The sequence below is a fragment of the Aegilops tauschii genome, chromosome 6 (assembly GCF_002575655.3).
Source record: "Aegilops tauschii subsp. strangulata cultivar AL8/78 chromosome 6, Aet v6.0, whole genome shotgun sequence".
Classification (NCBI taxonomy): Eukaryota; Viridiplantae; Streptophyta; class Magnoliopsida; order Poales; family Poaceae; genus Aegilops; species Aegilops tauschii.
The window spans coordinates 11,312,798-11,331,679 of record NC_053040.3 but is presented as its reverse complement, the minus strand read 5'-3'; the positions used below and the strand labels follow the sequence as shown (position 1 = coordinate 11,331,679).

At 49.9% G+C, this 18,882-nt stretch overlaps 2 protein-coding genes across 2 annotated transcripts; one reads left to right on the top strand and one right to left on the bottom strand.

Annotated features, from left to right (window-relative positions):
* Positions 1-418: 418 nt before the first annotated feature.
* On the top strand, positions 419-2,340 carry LOC109762875 (salt tolerance receptor-like cytoplasmic kinase 1). Its single transcript, XM_020321756.4, has 2 exons — positions 419-1,061; positions 1,403-2,340. Exons 1-2 carry the CDS (start codon positions 551-553, stop codon positions 2,107-2,109), a joined length of 1,218 nt encoding a protein of 405 aa, XP_020177345.1. The 5' UTR covers positions 419-550; the 3' UTR covers positions 2,110-2,340.
* A 561-nt stretch (positions 2,341-2,901) lies between these two features.
* On the bottom strand, positions 2,902-7,123 carry LOC109762876 (uncharacterized). The gene is made up of 10 exons (XM_020321757.4): positions 6,800-7,123; positions 5,962-6,040; positions 5,763-5,857; positions 5,066-5,170; positions 4,886-4,965; positions 4,534-4,624; positions 4,335-4,442; positions 3,814-3,900; positions 3,477-3,545; positions 2,902-3,321 (listed from the first exon to the last, which is right to left on the bottom strand). Exons 1-10 carry the CDS (start codon positions 7,010-7,012, stop codon positions 3,160-3,162), a joined length of 1,089 nt encoding a protein of 362 aa, XP_020177346.1. The 5' UTR covers positions 7,013-7,123; the 3' UTR covers positions 2,902-3,159.
* Positions 7,124-18,882: the final 11,759 nt, after the last annotated feature.

Here is an 18,882-nt window from a genome sequence, read left to right as displayed (position 1 = left end):
AAGTGACCGTTTGGCGGTTCAGGGATCTCGATGTAATTTTTATTATGTTTAAGACGTTAATTACTTCTGACGAACTTTTACATTAGAACTGGATCTATTTCAAACAAAGAAAATCTTTGGAAAAGAACGTATAGTACCTAGTTTAAATTTGAGCCAACTGATTAGCATCAAAGCCTCCAAAAATAATCACATGCCCCGTTAAAAAACTCCAACTAAAGTGTATTCCACTAAACTCGTACCGGACAATATATTCCCGCATGCTTTCTCTTTTGAAAAATGATATGAGCAGCAAGTTCCTACTACTAAATGTATTTGGTATACTACTACCAGCACATAATCAAATCTTGTTTAATACCCACCACACCACTACTACTACTGACTAAAGCTCACATTTTTGTCCTCCTCCGATTCTCTCCCATGCATATACATCGTACCCTTCCCTCCCCCTTGTGTCTCTTCCGTCGCATTTCCCCCACACTCCAAGAAAGCAAGCAGGCCAAGCACTGCGTCCGCGGGAGACACGCGCGCGCTCACCACCGGCGGCGGCGGCATGGACGTGGCCATGGCGCTGGCCACGGTCTTCTTCTGCCTCCTGCTGCTCGCCTCGGCCGCCATCTCGCTCCTCCTCCTCCGCCTCTGCCTCGCCGCGCTCCGCCGGGCCCCCGCACCCGCCGCGCGCGCCCCCTACGCCGCGGTCGACCCCGAGGCCGCCGCGCGGGCGGCGGCACCGCCAGCAGTGCCGCAGCAGGAGCCGCCCCTTCCGGCGGCGTGGGCGAAGCCCAAGGCGCCGGAGCCCCGGCGGCTGGCGTGGCGGGAGGTGGAGGCGCTGACGGGCGGGTTCGACGAGGCGGCCGTGGTGGGCCGCGGCGGCTCCGGCGGCGCCGTGTACCTGTCCAGGATCCCCGTGTTGGCCGGCGGGCCCCCGGCCGCCGTGAAGGTGCACCGCTGGTGCGGCGGCGGCGAGCGCCGGCTCGGCGCGTTCCGGCGCGAGCTCGACCTGCTCCGCCGCGTCGGCCGCCACCCGCGCCTCGTCGCCCTCCTCGCCTACTCCGACGACCACGGTAAATGTTCCCTCCTCCACCTCCTCCGCCGCGCACGCGCCAGAGGAAAATGAAAATGAAATCAAATGCCCATCACTGCTCCTGCCGCCGCTGTAGCTTTGACTCCACGCTCTCGCCTCCATGTGGCCGACGAAACAACAGAGGGAACTTCCTCTTCATCCAAATAAACAATTTTTCACCTTCTTACACTGCCGGTAGAAGTAGAACGTACTCCTACTACTACTCAATTTCAATTGTATACATACTTAAATACAGCAATACAGCATATTTTATCATTGCCAGGTGTGTGGAAAATACATAGGATGAATTGAAAATTACTGAATTTGTTGTGGTGTTTGCAGAGGAGGGAGGCGCGCTGGTGCTGGAGTACATGCCGGGCGGCACGCTGGCGGACCGTCTCCACCACGCCGCCACGCCGCCGCTCACCTGGCGCCACCGCATGCGGGTGCTCCACGACGTGGCCGCCGCGCTGGAGCACCTCCACGACGCCGTCTCCATCGTGCACGGCGACGTGTCAGCCTCCAACGTGCTCCTCGACGGCGGCGGCCGCGCGCGGCTCTGCGACCTGGGGTCGGCCTGCGAGGGCACTTTCTCGGCGGCCGTGGCGCCGGCCCGGGGCGCGGCCGCCGTCGGCTCGCCGGGCTACGCCGACCCCTTCTTCCTCCGCACCGGCATCGTGTCCAAGAAGTCCGACGTGTACGGCTTCGGCGTGCTGCTCCTCGAGGCCCTCACCGGCTCGCCGGCCGCCGGCGCGCCGGGCCCGGACGGCGTCGGCGGCCAGTACCTGGCGGCCAGGGTGCTGCCGCGCGTGAGGGCGGCCGGGGTGGCGGGGCTCGTGGACGGCAGGCTGGGCGACGGCTATGATGCTGTGGAGGCCGGCGACGTCGCGCGGATCGCCGTGGAGTGCGTGGCGCCGCAGCCGGGGCTCCGGCCGACCATGGCGCAGGTGCGGGCCGCCGTCGCGGAGAAGGCGGCGAGGTCCATCGCGGGGACGGACGGCGGCGACGGTGATCTCAAGTTGCTCGACTTGTTTCGCATGACCAGTTAGCTGACCGGAGCACTGGACCCCATTTTTCAGAAGCGCCATTAGCTTCATCATCTTCTCCTCCTCCTTCTCGTGTGTATGTGTTTTAGAAGACATTTAGTGGTAGAAAATGGATTGGTTTAGTGTCTAGTGCTAGAACTGAGTGGGATGTAAATATGATCCGACTTCACTTACTTCCATAAACGGGTGCAATAAAAATCCTGTCCATGCAACAATGCATAGTTTAAACTTTTACCCAGCATGGTACTACTATTATCAAGATGTAGGCTAATGAGAAATCTTGGTTCCAAAATTGCTCACTGCCCAATGATCATTCAATCATGGCTGCAGGGGCAGGTATCGGACGACATAGATATATTACGGGATTCTATAAAAGGAGTTGGATATATATATAATCGTTGGAGGATCTGAGGAAGGAATGGACCAAGATCCCCAATGTATAAAAATTGCAATCATGGTGATAGAAGGGATTTCCATGGTTTTCGCCGAGTCCCAAGGGGTGTCGCCGTGATTGGCAGGTTGCAAAATGTTTCTGGCTACTAGACTACCACTAGCAGCAGAATTTGCTGGACCACAAGATGGAAACACAGGGCCAGGATGTTAACAAGAGAGCAAATAGCAGCACATGTACTGAACAATTAGTCCCTGGGTTAGGAGAGTACTGAATAATTGAAGGGCCAGGTACTACTACACCACTACTCGATGCCAGTTAGAAAGAGCATCGAGCGTTTGAGCTTCTGGGACACTTGGTTCAAGCATGCCTGCTGTCAAAAGTGCTGGACAAGCAACAGTCAATAATACACAATGATTGCACCAACTTGAAAGTGTCATTATTGTCCGTCGAGTCGCCATATCGTGCATGGAACGGAGCATAGGGCTTCGTTGCTACGGGGCCGAATTTTACTAGTAACAGAAAAAGAAAAACCACGAGCACACACACGGGAACGGAACAAAAAATGGTGTACCGATTTAAGGATTTACAGAAGAGATGGTTTTGTCAGTGTTGTTGTTGTTTCCATTCCAGGCATGGGGTGGCACCATACTGGATTACTATCAATTTTGATGCAGGCGGTCCGGACCGCCCTGCCCAGGGTCCTGCCTGTGCCTCGTCCTCTTCATCTTTGCTTTGAACCTCAGTTTCAGGGCCAGAGTCTCCACCGTGTTGACGAAGTTACCAACCGCCATCACCACCAGCAAGATCCCGCACACTATGACCTGGAAAGGTGGGCGACGACAAGATCACAGGAGTCACTTCCGGGGGACCGAATAATAGGCCAGACAACAACACATTTGGCAGTTAACTAGTGCATAGCCTAATCCTCATGGAAACTTCGTATTGCAACTGTGAATACCATTGGCTTAATACTTGCCTGCCATTCAGAGGTGAGCCCGTGCCACGCCGTCTGAAGAAGCAACACTCCAACATATGCTTCAAACCCCTGTAAACATGAGTGACCAAGATGAGATCCGATGGTGCAGACCTAGAAAGAATATAATGGCCTACTAGCCATCTTGTTGCTCCTATTCTCACTTCGACTGAACAGTAAGGTAAAGACACATGTAACTAAAGTATCAAGAACCAAACAACATGACCACCAAGAATTGGTCATCTACCGACCGCTAATTAGTTTCCCAAGGCCCTGCTTAGTTGCCATATTATGGGAAAACCAAGAGCTGACGTGTTTTATGGGCTCGCCTGACACCTACCTGTAATACAAAAAGAACAGGATATAGTAGCAATAGCTGCCCTTCCACACCAGCTGTTTCTCCAGCAACGACATCCATTCTTTTAGCCTGCAAGTAGTCAATGACAACAGAGTAAATCAAAAAGAGACAGAGGAAATATTACTCTTACTGGTACAAGAGGTTACGGTGGAAAAGGTAGAGAAATGACAACATCGATTTAACAGTCCATCAAGTTTACAAAAAAGCATTTTCCCATATGATTTATTTTAGGGAAGATCACAACTCTTATATTCATTTATTTGTGCAAGTGCTCTCTCCAAATCCTAGCTAAACAACAAGCGAACTGAATTGCTTTTCACAAGCACCAACTATAGATCTCCATGAATACTTTGATTATATGCAGGATCATCTACAGTTGATACTGATCAGAATCTTATTTAATAATACTAGTTACTCTTCTTATACTCAAGTTGCAAAGTTCTAATATTAAATGAGCAAAGGGCACATATCGATCTATTTGTTAAATCAAAGAAAGGCCTCACCTTTCCCAGAGCAATTCGGGTGCGTAATCTTTGACGCTGGTACCTATTCTGTAGATGCATCGCAATTCCTTGCATGATTGCCCAACGCAAGAAAAGCTGTACCCCTCTCTGCAAAAAGGCCAGATTGTGAGTTTATAGTCTTTAAAATTTGGGACTAACAACAAAGCAACATACCAACTTCTACAGAAGTATCATATACCTGCTTACTCGAGCAATCAGGCTGTCCCTTTATCTCCCAAGTAAGGCTAACAAGAGCCATTAGCATTGCTAAATAGTGGTGGTATATCCACCTGAAAATATAGCAGCACTTATGATTATTATCAGATAGTCATGCTTTGGAGAAGAAATTGATTTTGCAAGATTTGGAGAACAAACTAAACATGGCCTTGCTGGAACAAAACAAACAGATGTGTCGATGCCAGATTTTAGAGCTAAATAAAGACATTTATTAAAATTTGAGCACACTTGACTGACAAGTATCAAAAAACGAATTGCTTGAATGCTGCAGTCTACAATTTTATATATTAAGTGATGAAAGTTTTGATCCTTACCAAGGACGGATATCACTTCCATTTACAAGCAACACATTCTCCCGCAAAGCAAAACTTGTGTAGAGGAATAATAACCAAGCCTGCAAAGTGGAAACATAGTCTTTTGATCAATTCTGTCGGACAATGATGCGATGAGCTCAGGAAATATACTCAGGGTATGTGAAAGTACTCAACAAATACCTGGTACACCTGAACTGCCAATGCTGGAAGGCACCCATCCCACACCCACCATCTCAGTAACAGGAGAGTGGATGGAAACAACAGGAACATATAGGCAGCCCTATCCTGCCAATAGAAAAGGTTAAACCATCTAGATCGTCAGGCATGGTGTAGAAATTCGGAAGATAAAAAATGTTAGCAAGCTTACAATATTTCACTAACAAAACACAATTTGAACTGAACATAGATGGTAATCTTACAGAACCTTGAAGCATAATTACCAGCATACAGTACAACATTATGTTTGTCTGTATTAGCTAAGCCAACTTTATCACATGCAAAACAGGCAGGAGATTTTCAATTTGCATGACTGTGAGCTTGAACATACAGACGTATAATCTTGATAGTTCAATTTTTATTTTTATTTTGCGGGTGTTGATAGTTCAAATTTAGCTTACATCGTTGTCAGCAGTGTCAGGGAAACTGTGACATAGGCCATATTGTTAACATAAACCAAAATTTATGCAACACAAATAGGAACAACCATTAGAAGTTTATGTTTCACCACGAAAATCGTTAAAAGTTCAGAATGCATTAATCATCATACTGGAGGTCGTGAAGAATATAAGCAGATAATTTTAATCTATTTACTTCTTGATACCATACCAGAAAAAGTACCCACACAATATCTAAAGGAAAAACATCTGAAGATTATTACCCTATAATTGTTGTACTCGTCCTTCACTTTGAGCTTATCCTCCTTCCTTGCCACCCGCACATTCACAGGGCCAACAAACTTCTTAAGGAACTTTCCTAAAGGTTCAGACATAGTGCGCTTCAACCACAACTCATAAAGAAACAACTAAACTTCAGCCCAGACAAAATGGGGGCCAGGAAGGAAACAAAATGTAACTGACCATTTCCCTTGCTTGGGAGAAACGCAGCCACGTCGCCGTCCAAGATTGCTGCCCTGGCACGCTCCAGTTCCTCCTCGACCTGCACATATGGCAACAGAATACAAACAAGAACATAAGACAAATAGTATATATACTAGTAAGATAAGCAGTGGTAACATAACGGGAACTGGAGACGGCGATTCTTATTTAAGCAACTGAAACAATACAAACGAGAACATAAGAAAATAGTATGTATACTATCATTTGTACATGCCGAAACTACACATGGAAGTACTCGCAAAACGATAAACACATGGGAGCACTTTGCAAGATGCGTGTGGCTAGCATATGGAGCAATAATCTCTAGCTTCAGATGAACAATTCTGGGCTTAATAATCTCTAGCTTCAGATGAACAATCTCTAGCATATGGAGTAATAATCTCTAGCTTCGCACTGCAAGGTTGGTGTTAGCCCAACTATATACTGTGTCAGCTCGAGAACTGGTGAAGAGGAAATCCTAGTGCTCAGGCGAGATGAAGCAGCGACTGATTGGCCAGCATCCAGCAATTCGATGCGCGCGCCACAAATCCGTGCACTCCTGGGCCAATAAGAAGCGCCACATCTTCGTACAGCAGCGAATTCAACCGGATCAGGGAGCAGATTCCGATGCCGCACACACACGCGGAGCCCGCATCTCTAGGCACGCGCGCGGGCGCGAGGCAGCAGCGACACGGTGCTGCCTCGAGAGCTGGCCGCAGCGAGGGCCGCGGCGCGAGGAGGGGGCGACGGGGATCGAATTTCGAATCAGGCAGAGAGAGAGAGACAGAGGAGGGGGCGGGCGAAGGGGGGGCACGCGGACCTTGTCGAGCGTGGCGGGGTCGAGGGGGGCGAGGGAGCCCTGGAGGCGGCGGACGTCGGCGTCCAGCGCGACGGCGCGGCGGCGCAGCGCGTCCTCGTCGGCGGCGCGGCGCACGGCGAGGGCCGCCGCGGCGTCCCGCAGCTCCCGCGCCGCCTCGGCCGCCGCCGCCGCCTGCTCCTCCAGGCCCTGGGCCCCGTCGCCTCCGCCGTCCATTGCCGCCGACGAGGAGCAGGAGAGATGGGCGGTGCGGCGCGGCGGTGGCGGAGGAGGTTGGAGAGAGAGAGAAGCTTCTCCCTTCGCGTGGGTGACCGTGCCCGCGTGACGTGTCTGCCTCCTCCTATCTGGTCGCGCGGGGCCCACATGGAAGGCGACAGCTGTCGGGGCCGGTGTACCGTACGGGTGACCATCGTTTTTGGGTTGGCATATCTGGCGAGCGAACGTTCGCCACATGAGATGCCATTTGCGAACGTTTGTGTGGCAGTTTCTGCGTATTGAGAAAACTTGGTGGCTTTTTTGCAAAACTGTCATGGCATTTCTTTAGTTTTGAGTGTGAAAAAGTCAACCAATCCGCACCGTAGGATCAAGATCATGCGGCGGTTTAGGCGTTTGCTAGTAGTTTCGGCTAGGCGAACGTTCGCCAATTACTATTTTCCGTCATTTTTGGCTCATAAAATAAGCTTAAAGTTGGCACCATTAGCCGAAAAGTATTGCGCATTATACCGGACCCCCTCTCCATCCCATTACGTCACAGTCCAGACACCATCTGACAAAGTATCGCCATCCAACCGAACCTTCAGACCCGATCCATATGTGGAGCGAATTTGGGGCAACTGACCCATATATGGAGCGTACTTGGGGTAGCTTGGGCACGGTCGGACGTGTACAACACGTCAAATCCGACAGGTCAGACCCGCCCCAAATCCCTTCAAATGTGACCAACCCTTGCCCGATCTGCCCTCTTCCTCTCACTTCTATGCTTGTTTGACCACCATTGCCTAGCTCTGCCGCTATCCCCACCCTAGCTTCGCCACCGTCCCCAACCCACAACGCCACCACCGCCCCTTGTCCCTCCTGGGCTTCATTGCTTCTCGGACACGTTCGCCGCCCCTCTCGCCCCGGTACGTCCTACTCCGTCGGATATACATCTCACCTGCCATGTGTTTACTAAAACTTTGGAGCTGTTTTTTAGGTTCTTTTTATCATTTGTAGGAACGATGGATTCATTGGGTGATGAGGTTCCTTACGAGGAGCTTGATAAATTCATTTTCAAAGAGTTCATCAATTCGTTGGATTCAGACATGATGACGAAAAAGATGCTGACTTAGTGCTGATGATGAGCATCCTTGGAGAAGTAGAGAAGAAAGAGGAGCATGTTCCCAAATTCAAGGGTTTGATGTCGGGGCAACATAACGTGGTAGGATAAAGAGACAACGAGATCACTACGACAACTACTTCAAACCCGGGCGGCTATTCCATGAGTTTTTGGGGAATCCTTTTGGATAAGGAGTCACGTGATCTTGTGCATAGTGTATGTGTGAATGCATATGATCTGCTTCACGCTGAGGAAGTATAGTTGTGGAAAATTGTTGTTCTCTTTCTATGCAGAAATGCACGCTTGCTCTAATGATGCTTGCATATGGTACATCTAGAGATGTCATTGACGGGGTCGTCTGGACGGGGAGAGCACATGCATTGAGGGAATGGAAAAAATTTCCTACACCATGGTGAAGGTGCTTGGACTTGAGTACTTGAGAGAACTAACTACGGAGGACATAGAAAGTTATTGGCAATTGCAGCAGCAAGAGGTTTTCCAGGTATGCTCAATTCAGCCGATTGCATGCTTTGGCAATGGAAGAACCACCCATCAGATTTGTGCGGGCAGTTCCAAGGTCACACTAAAGAGGCAGCCATCATACTTAAAGCAGTAGCATCAAAGGACTTGTGGACTTTACATGCTTTCTTTGGCATGCCCGGTTCTCACATTGACATTAATGTGCTTCAACGATCTTCATTGTCCAAAAGCCTTTGTGCTGGGGCTCTAGCATGCAACTACACCATCAAGTGTCAACAGACACAACTACACCATGGGGTACGATCCGTCTAATGGCATCTATCGGTGGGAGGCGTTTGTGAATACTATACCTGATCCTAAGGTAACAAACAACGTCTCTTTGCAACAATGCAAGAATATGTTAGGAAGGATGTTGAGAGGGCATTTGGAATGTTCCTAGCTCGTTGGTTATCGTTCGTGGAGCTACAAATATGTGTTATCAAAAGACATTTGTGGCAGATCATAACTTGTTGTGTAATCTTGCACAACATGATTGTGGCGGATGTGGGCGAAGGAGTAGTCCGCACACATGATTTTGAGAAGACCGGAGTACATGTCCGCCTCATGAAACAAGATGCAACGCATGTTGTGAACTTCCTAGAGATACATCGACAACTTTGAGATACCTAGACACATATGCAACTACTCAATGATCTCGTGGAGCATATGTGGATCCATACTGGAAATCATTGAATTTACAGTTTGAACTATGCACTCTGAATAAATTTTATGTTTTAACTATGCATTATTCCAATCTAAACTAATTTTGTGTGTGTGTTTATATCAATTGTTCCATGTTTTTTGTATTGTTCAGTTATCCAGGTAAATTTGTTTGGATGGAATTGAGGTTTTGGAAATGAGGGGTATGGATGTCTAGTAGGATATAGGGGGTGATTGGCTCCCGTCCGTGGACATATATGGGGTCATATTCGGCAATTCCGGTTGGAGATTCTCTAGTTCAATATAAAAAACAATAATCACTGGAGATAACATTAAGTGACAACCCATTGTATGATTATTATTTTTCTTCTCTGGACAAATGGGACGCATAAGAAAATATTATGATCAGCTCTTTATCAACCACTGTATATGATAAGATGTGCACATACACATAAGTATCATGAACAGAAAGCAACTAGTACATGCGAGTGAGTGCCCCTTCATTCGCTGGCAACAATTTTTCTATAAATTTCCGTCGAGACACGTCCATTTACAATCGTCGGGGACCTGGGATGGCCACCCTGCTCGCTCAACTGTGGATCCGCCAATAACCACACCGAAGGTTGCTTCCTATAATGGAAGGATCCTGTTCTACAATACCTTCGTAGTAACTAGACATTGCCACTTGGGATTGTTAAATGTTTTTGATTCAAATATCTCTCGAAATAGGCTTTCGCCCTGCTATATAGATATAGCAACCACACGATACAACTGATAGTCCGATGCTGGGGCAGACAGCACAAGCAAGCCCAAAAGAAATAACAGAGGAAGAAAAAGAAACTAATGACAACAGAGTCGGATCGACGAAAACGATGGTGACCCGCAACCGCTGCGCCCGCCGGAGAATTTCCACCACGCTCCTAGCACTTCGGACTGCCGCATACCAAGCAACACCTTCAGGAAGGAACACGACGATGCCGATGCTGTTGCCCGGACTGGTCCTAGGGTTTCCCCCGGTACACGGAGGGGTGTGTGGAAGAGGCAAGCCCGACGCCCTTCAGGAAGGAACAGTGGCGCCCGCGGGCGTCACCGCGTCGGTGCCGACCAAGCCGACAGGGATTTCTCCCGTCCGCCACACATCCACAGCCCCGGCCGCTCCGTCGCACTCCACCAATCTTGCCGCCCACCAACATGCGCCACCACGATCTTTAGATCACCACCGCCGTCTCACCATGGAAAGAGAAGCGAGACCGACGGATCCGAGAGGGGACAGCCGGGAACAAGGAGCGGCAAAATCAGCAGCCACGCGGGAGGGGACAACCTCCACCGCCTTTGGCGGTCACTGGCCGGACGCGACAATAGGAGCACACCAGGCCCATGGCCCAGCCGAGCCAGAAAGGACTCGAGAAGCTCCCGTCACCACGATGCAGTTAGCATCCTCACCATCCGGCGCAGCGCCGCCGCCGGAACCACCGCTACCCGAGGAACACCACCGCACGCCCCCGATGGGGAAGGAAGACCACCCGTAGCACCACCGGAGGACCGAAGCCGGGCCCCCGCCGCCACCACGGGGCACAGCCGCCGCGGGCCAAGCACCTATCCACCGCCGCAGCACCGCAGCGCGCCGCCGACCGGAGGGAGAGCCGCCTCGCCGCCGGGCCCTGTGCACGCCCGATGCCACCGCCCAGGGAGGGAGCCCCGCGCCCACCAGCAACAAGACGTGGAGGAGAGATCCCCTGCCGCCAGCCACCGCAAGGGGCTTAAACCTGGCGGTCCCGGCCGGCGGCGGAGGCGGGAGGAGGAAGGGGAGGGAGCCCGCGGCGGGATCTGGCGCCGCCGCCCGAGCCGCCCGCGGGGGGACGGCGCGGGGGCAAGGGGCTTTTTTCACCTGATTCAAATATCTTCCTGCTCATGGTCAAAGTAGGATTGATTTTCCTCTTATCTTTCTGAATTTTAGTTCAGTATAGATTGTGATGAAGAAAACAAGTACACCCCTCGGGGTAGTGCTACTTTCTTTATTAAATCGCTGCATAAGTTTCCAGAAAGTTTCTGACAAATCATTTTGTTAGACTATTCACAATAGTGTCTCAACGAGGGCAAGTAATTTGGAAATATATTTATACTAGAAGTGAAAGCGCGCTTTGCTGCGCCGGGTTGAATTTCAGCAACCAATTGAGTGGAGTACAACCATCAGGGAATTCGGAAATTTTGGACACTGTAGTATATGCGAACTCTATGAAAAGAGTGTAACTAAATTTCAGATCTGGTCTTTATTTAAAAGAAAAATACTTAAAAACCATCCATCCAGTTGTAACACTTGACATTACAGGGATTTTCACAGTAAGCAATTACATGCATGTGTCCAATCACCGGAGATTCCATTTGCAGTAAAATTTTGATTCTGCGGAACACAAAAGGACCTGATCCCACGGATTTCATTGATCTTCACTGTGATTGGCCCTAAAACACAATGAGGAGCAGCAGGTGGATTCAAAGGCTTTAGTTGAGCGAGCAACAAGTTGTCCACCATGAGTGCACTAAAGCAGTAATTATGTACACACAAACAATGGCAAGAAGTGTTCCTGGAAGTATTAGCATTGGGGCATTAGCATAAGATATAACTGAGTGAACAATTGTGTGTGTTTTAATATGTGAACATTTATTCATTTCCATATGTGTAAAATAAGGTATAAGACATAAAAAAGCATCTGACTGAGAGCTCGCATTTGTTACCATGACTTGGAGGCATTTCAGAAGAAGTTCGATCTTTTGTCAGTTAACCCAACTAATAACTATGCAAGATAGCTTCAGATTGTCACAAAAGAACATGAGTTCAGCATTTTCAGAGAAGTTACAACGATCATAGAGTTCCAAGTTCAAGGATAGCATGGATTCTTCTATGAATTTGCAATATAGTTGCAACAAAATTCTGATCGTTTGGTTAAATATTTTTCCTTTTCCCAATCAGTCTGATGGTTCACATAGGTTGTGCAACACTTGCGAAAATATGTAATAAATACTTTGAGCAAATATTATAATTACTTTTCTAACCTAATATTACATGCTTCTGTATATTATTTCAAAAACTAACTGCACAAAAGAGAGAAGTAAATAGCATTCTAAAAATCCACACACAACTAACTAAATGCTATAGGAAGCACACATATTGACATTGTCAAGTGAATGAAGTAATACAAGACTAAAATGCAGAATTACTGCAATTTCTAATTCTCCATCGTATAAACAGATCTTTAGTAACAAAATACAAAGCTCAACGAGTCTTGCTACTACTACGGGTAAGGATTCAGTTACGTACGCAATGAGAAACTTTGTATTTATGCTCACATAGTGAAACCTGGTTCCCATTGTCAGTCATCCCAGAATAACCAGCATAAAAGAACTGCATTCTCCTAGTAATGCTAATTCAGTGCATCATCTGTAGCCAATCCAAAGTTGGTTAATTTAGTGTTCTGACTACTGAAACAGAAAAATATAGTTAAGAAGTAGCGTAAAATATTTTAAGGTCTTTGGAGAAAGATGCAGAAACAAAGCCAATGAAAAGAACATAACTTCCGACTTGCCAAAGTTTGACAAACAGTTCTTTTCCCAGAGTTGACCCCCTTCCCAGCTTCTCCCAGAATTGCCACTCTATTTTTTTTTTACAATTCCTAACTAATTAGACCTTAACCAGCTAGGAATTGTAAGAAAAAAATATAATGGCAATTCTGGGACAAGCTGGGAAGGGGAGAATTGCCCAAAAGAACTGGCTCTATATGCCAGTCAAAGAAACCCTATGTCCCACCGCCACTAGCACCAGCCACCAGCTACCTACGCTAGCTGGCGTGCAGTCGTTGATCTACCTTTGAACGGCGGCAATCAGATGAAGATCTTTATCAAGACCTTCACCGGAAATACGTTGGCGCTGGAAATCGAGGGCGGCGCCACCACGACCGGTTGGGCGTCAAGTGGAGGATCTACGACAGGGAAGGCACTTCCACCGGCGGACCAGCGCCTCATCTCCGACTCGAGGCAGCTGATGAATGGCAATCATCCTTGCAGACTGGAGTCACCTCCCCCGACGGCGACGAAGCCGACGATGCGACCGCTGCTGCGCTCCTTCGTCTGATCGTTTGCTCCTATTTCTGGAAAGAAAAAAGTCCATTTTACTACCCTGAATAAAGTGGGTGGTTCACTTTACCCACCGATCTATTTTTCGGCTTCTTTTACCCCCAAACAAACCCAAACCGGACAAAACGCCCCCCAGGCTGGTTTTTATCCACCCGCTGCTGATGTGGCACTAGTCAACGGTGGTTTTGACCTAGGTGGGCCCACTTGTCAGGTTTCTCTCTCTCTCTCTCTCTCGGTCACAACAGCCCCGAGCCCCCGACCTCCTCTATGCACGGCTGCGTCTGAGCACCACCACGTCGTTGTGTCGCCGCTGAAGCCCTCCACGCCGGCGATCTCTCACTCCTTGCGCCGCTCCGCTGTCGGTCGCCTCATCGCTTCTGCTCCGACAAGGAGCTCGCCGCCGGCCACCTTCGGGCCTCCTGCAGCACCTCCCCGCCGTCCAGCGACGCCACCGTCGGCCTCGGCGCTGGCGGCGAGGCAGAGGAGCTTGCACGGCGGTGACTGCATGTGAAGGAAAGAAATGTGAGGAAGAACTCACGATTGCATTATCCTCTGGGTGTACACTTATACACAGATAACACACGCACATGGCTAACAAAAAAGGCTTTCGCCCCGCTATATTGATATAGCAACCGCCCGATACAACAAAGAGTCCAATGCTGGGGCAAACAACACAAGCATGCCCAAAATAAACAAAAGAGAAAGAAGAGAGAAAAAAATTTCCACAGCGTCGGATCGACGAAAACGATGATAACCCAAAACCGTTGCGCCCACCGGAGATGTACCACCTCGCTCCAGGCACCTCGAACCTCCACATACCAAGCAGCACCTTCAGGAAGGAACACGACGACGACGGCGCTGCTGCCCGGACAGGTCCTAGGGTTTCCCCCGGTACGCGGAGGGGCGTGGGGAAGGGGGAGACCCGACGCCCTTCAGGAAGGAACGATGGCGCCGCCTCACCGTGGTCATCGAAGCGAGACCGACGAGGACGAGAGGGAGCAGCCGGGAACGAGGAACGACAGCGAGGGCAGTCATGCCGGAGGAGACAACCTCCACCGCCATCGGCGGTCACCGACCGGACGCGGCAAGGGGAGCGTACCAGGCCCTCGAGGCCCGGCCGAGCCCAAAAGGGGCTCGTGAAGCACCCGTCGCCGAGCTGCAGTAGACGTGCCGCCGTCTCCACCACCCCCCGCACGAGCCGCACCACCACCGCCCCCGCCGGAGCCGCCGCAGGCGAGACCGAGTCAGGCCCGCCCAGACCCAGATGGGGCCCAAAAGGGCCCAGATATGGGCCGGGAGGGCGCCGCCACCATCCACCGCGCCGCCAAGGGGCTGCGCCGCCGCCTCTAGGCCACCCGGAGCTGCGCCGCCAGGAGCAGCCGCCGCTGCCGGAATCACCGTTGACCGAGGAGCACCGCCGCGGGACGCCACCACCCGAGCCGTGGCACCGTGCGCGGGGAAGGGACGGCCGCCGCCGCCGCCAACACCATGCGGGCAGGGCCCGGTGGCGCAGGCCGGCGGCGGCGGGAGGAGGGGAACGGGAGGGGGAGGCGCTGGAGGGCGGGGAGATGGGCCCCCGGTCGCCTCGCTCGGGGAGGCGACGCGGGGGGCGGGCCGGGAGGGAGGAGGGAGGCGGGGCGCGGCGCGGCGCGCGCGGCCGGAGGCGTGGGAGGGTGGGGGGAGGGGGCTGGCGGCGGCGGCGGAGCGGGGGGAACCCTCCACGCACATGGCTAGACTAACTAACACAGCTATGCACAGGCTAACCACTCCTAGAAGCTAGCATGCAGATAGTGGGCTGTTGGCGCAACAACAGCACGCACGTTAGTGCATGCACTACTACCTGAAAGACTGGTTCCAACAACATGGTCCTCGCCGGATCCGAAGCCGGTGCCCGACGGGGACGAGTGCTGGGTGACGAGCGGCGACGACGGACGAGGATCTGTGGTAGGGCGGCGGGATCCAAGTCGAGGGCGCTGGAGGCCGACGGTGACGGTGGTCTCAGGTGGCCACGGTGGTTCTCAGCATCGCCGATCTGCAGAACGGAGCGCTGGCCATGGCATTTAGAGCAAGGAGAGAGAGTCGTCGTGGTCATGGTACGCAGCAACAGCAGCATGACGAGGAGGAGGAGGAGGACGGGGAGCGGGCTGCTGCAGCCTGGAGAAGTGCTCCCACGACGGCGGCAGCAGCGCGAGGAAGAAGAAGGGGCAGGAGCAGAGAGAGAGAGAGAGAAACCTGACAAGTGGGTCTACCCAGGTCAAAACCACCGTTGACTAGTGCCACATCAGCAGCGGGTGGATAAAAACCAGCCTGAGGGGTGTTTTGTCCGGTTTGGGTTTGTTTGGGGGGGGGGGGGGTAAAAGAAGCCGGAAAATAGAGCAGGGGTTAAAGTGAACCACCCACTTTATTCAGGGTAGTAAAATGGACTTTTTTCTTCTGGAAAAGGTTTGTTTGGTGACCGAGCAACACAAGAACGCGGGCGACGAAGCACATGTAGGTTCTGATCTCGAGGCAATCAAAGATTGTGCAAAAAATTTATGATGATGCTCGTAAGAAAACCGGTGATTTATAGTACTTGTTTCTTATTTCAAAATATGGCATCGTTCGTGGATCATACATTTCTTCGAACAAGGTAGCTAAGCTATAGGGGAGGCGTTGCCATCGCCGCTCCGGGCCGACGGCGGCGACCGAGACAGTTTCTTAAGGCACTCTTCCTTGCACTCGTCCATCGACACGTAGCAATAATAACCAAGGAGACAGCAGTAGCAGTACGGCTTGTCGCCACCGCAGGCAGTGGAGCCTCGTTCGTGGACGCACAGCCCGTTGGGCAAACTAATCTTCTCGTCGCCGCCATCGATGATCCGGCCTGCGTATGTATGTGGCAACAGATAGCAATTGAGTAGTCGAAATTCAGTGCCATGATGAACAAACGAAACAAGAATGGCAGCAATGGCAAGTATAGGGAGGAATCAGCAGGGCGTATTACCTCGGGCCTCCACAGCGAGGAGGCATATAACGAGGAGAAGCGTGGCCGTGTGCTTGTCCATGGTGCGTATGAATGATGTCGATGAGGTGACCGACACAGCAGTAGGCGGACGCTTGTTGTGAAATGTTTTTGATGCATCGGGGGCATGATCTTGTGCACGTATATAACGATGGAAATGAAGCCTCCAACATACATTTGGGTATTAATTGATTGCTATATATGATCGCTTGCCAGATATTTTGGGGGTTGTATAAGGGCCGCAAATATTTTGTCTGCAATAATCCTGATTTACCTGCCATGGACAACGTGGTTCATGGCAACTGCAATAATCCAGATTGTTTTTGCTCCACGTAGGCATGATCTTCTTCTCTTTTTTTTTTGTGGGAAAAATATATTAAAATCAACACCTGTATCAACGCTATAATTCCAACATAATCGATTTAGTTGCTCCGAATCAGCACTACATGGTGCAAATGTTTTGTCTGCAATAGTCGTGATTTACCTGCCCTTTTATGTTGCCAAAAAAACCGATTTTAGTCGCCAACTAAATCAGCACCTATTGAATTACCAACGAAAATATGATTTGCCAATAAAACGTGTGGTTTTGTAAAAAAGAAATAAAGTGTGTGGTGGTTGAGATATTTTTTTTAAGAAAAACCAGTAGTGAAAAAACCAGATGTGGTTGGGGCAAAATCAAAACAGAGGGTAGAACGTAGGGGTGGACGAACGCGGAGTAGGAGAGATATGAAGCCGCATAATAGTAGTTTATCCCGGAAGGGACATTTTCACAGTTACTGCGATAGAATTATATCCTCAAAATCCTTTGGGTTAGATTATATCCTATTTTAGGGTGATTTTCTCCTTTTTTAAGAACAACATATTAAGTTTTAAAGGAATCAAAATGATTCTAAGTTTATTTTAGAAAAGACACGAAAGGGAATCTTATATCTGATAATTTTCAAGCAAAACATACTACAATGAAAAAGATAACAAGACACCAAACAACCATAAAAAAATAATGAAATTTCAACCAATACAACTAACCGTCTTCTTCCTTTGATTGTATGCTGCAAGTTGGAGCTTGAAAACCACAGTAAATCCATAGTAAGGTAAATGCATACGCTGCGAGTTGGAGCTTGAAAATACATATTTGGCGCTGGAAATCGAGGGCGGCGGCAGCACGACCGTCCGGGGCATCAAGTGGAGGATCTACAACAGGAAAGGCACTCCCGCCAGTGAACCAGCGCCTCATCTCCGACTCGAGGCAGCTGATGAATGACAACATCATCCTTGCAGACTATGGAGTCACCTCCCCCGACGGCGACGAAGCCGACGATGCGACCGCTACTGCGCTCCTTCGTCTGATCGTTTGCTCCTATTTCCGACAAAAAGTTTGTTTGGTGACCGAGCAACACCAACACGAGAACCCGGGTGACGAAGCACGCGTAGGTTCTGATCTCGAGGCAATCAAAGAGAGCATTGTGCAAAAAGTTTATGACCTTGCTCGTAGGAAAACTGGTGACCGACAGTACTTGTTTCTTATTTCAAAATATGGCATCGTTCGTGGCTCATACATTTCTTCGAACAAGGTAGCTAAGCTATAGGGAAGGCGTTGCCATCGCCGCTCTGGGCCGAAGACGGCGACCGAGACAGTTTCTTAAGGCACTCTTCCTTGCACGCGTCCATGGTCTCGTAGCAATAATAACCAAGGAGACAGCAGTAGCAGTACGGCTTGTCGCCACTGCAGGAAGTCGACCCCTCATCGTGGACGCACAGCCCGTTGGGCAAACTAATCTTCTCGTCGCCGCCATCGATGATCTGGCCTGCATATGTATGTGGCAACAGATAGTAATTGAGAAAATTAGTGCCAGGATTAACACCAAACAAGAACGAGGAATCAGTAGTAGGGATTATTACGGTATTACCTCGTGCCTCCGCAGCGAGTAGGCATATGATGAGAAGAAGTGTGACCACACGGACGGGGGCCGTCTGCTTGACCATCGTGCATGTGATGCAAGAACACTAGGTAGCTTGGTGTATTCAAAACTAGTGTGAGATGTGATGTTATGCTCCATGGAGGCATGATCTTCTTCAGTATAAGGATGGAAATTAAGTGTTATGATCGATGGAATCAGCCGTGCTTTTACACCTGTATCAACGCTATCATTCCAACATAAATATGGCCATTTGGTTGCTCTGAATATACCCGTATTAGCTACTCGTTGCAGTACAGTGGTTAGCCAGATTTTTTTCCCCGCACTACAGGGCAAATGTTTTGTCTGCAATAATCGTGATTTACTTCCCGCAATTTTTTTCATGATTTACCTACGCTTTTATGTTGCCAAAAAATATTTTAGTTTTTTTCGTGAGAAAACTTCGGATCCATTCATTTTGAATAATGGCATTAGAACGAACACCAGAAATAATAAAAATTACATGCAGGTCTGTAGACCACCTAACGACAATTACGAGCACTGAAGC

Coding starts and splice junctions, on each gene's coding strand:
- LOC109762875 (XM_020321756.4), top strand. CDS start 551: ATGGACGTGGCCATGGCGCTGGCCACGGTCTTCTTCTGCCTCCTGCTG. Junction 1,062..1,402: donor CGCCTACTCCGACGACCACG/GTAAATGTTCCC, acceptor TGGTGTTTGCAG/AGGAGGGAGGCGCGCTGGTG.
- LOC109762876 (XM_020321757.4), bottom strand. CDS start 7,012: ATGGACGGCGGAGGCGACGGGGCCCAGGGCCTGGAGGAGCAGGCGGCG. Junction 4,966..5,065: donor TGGCAGTTCAGGTGTACCAG/GTATTTGTTGAG, acceptor TCCACTTTGCAG/GCTTGGTTATTATTCCTCTA. Junction 3,546..3,813: donor CTGTTCTTTTTGTATTACAG/GTAGGTGTCAGG, acceptor TCATGTTTACAG/GGGTTTGAAGCATATGTTGG.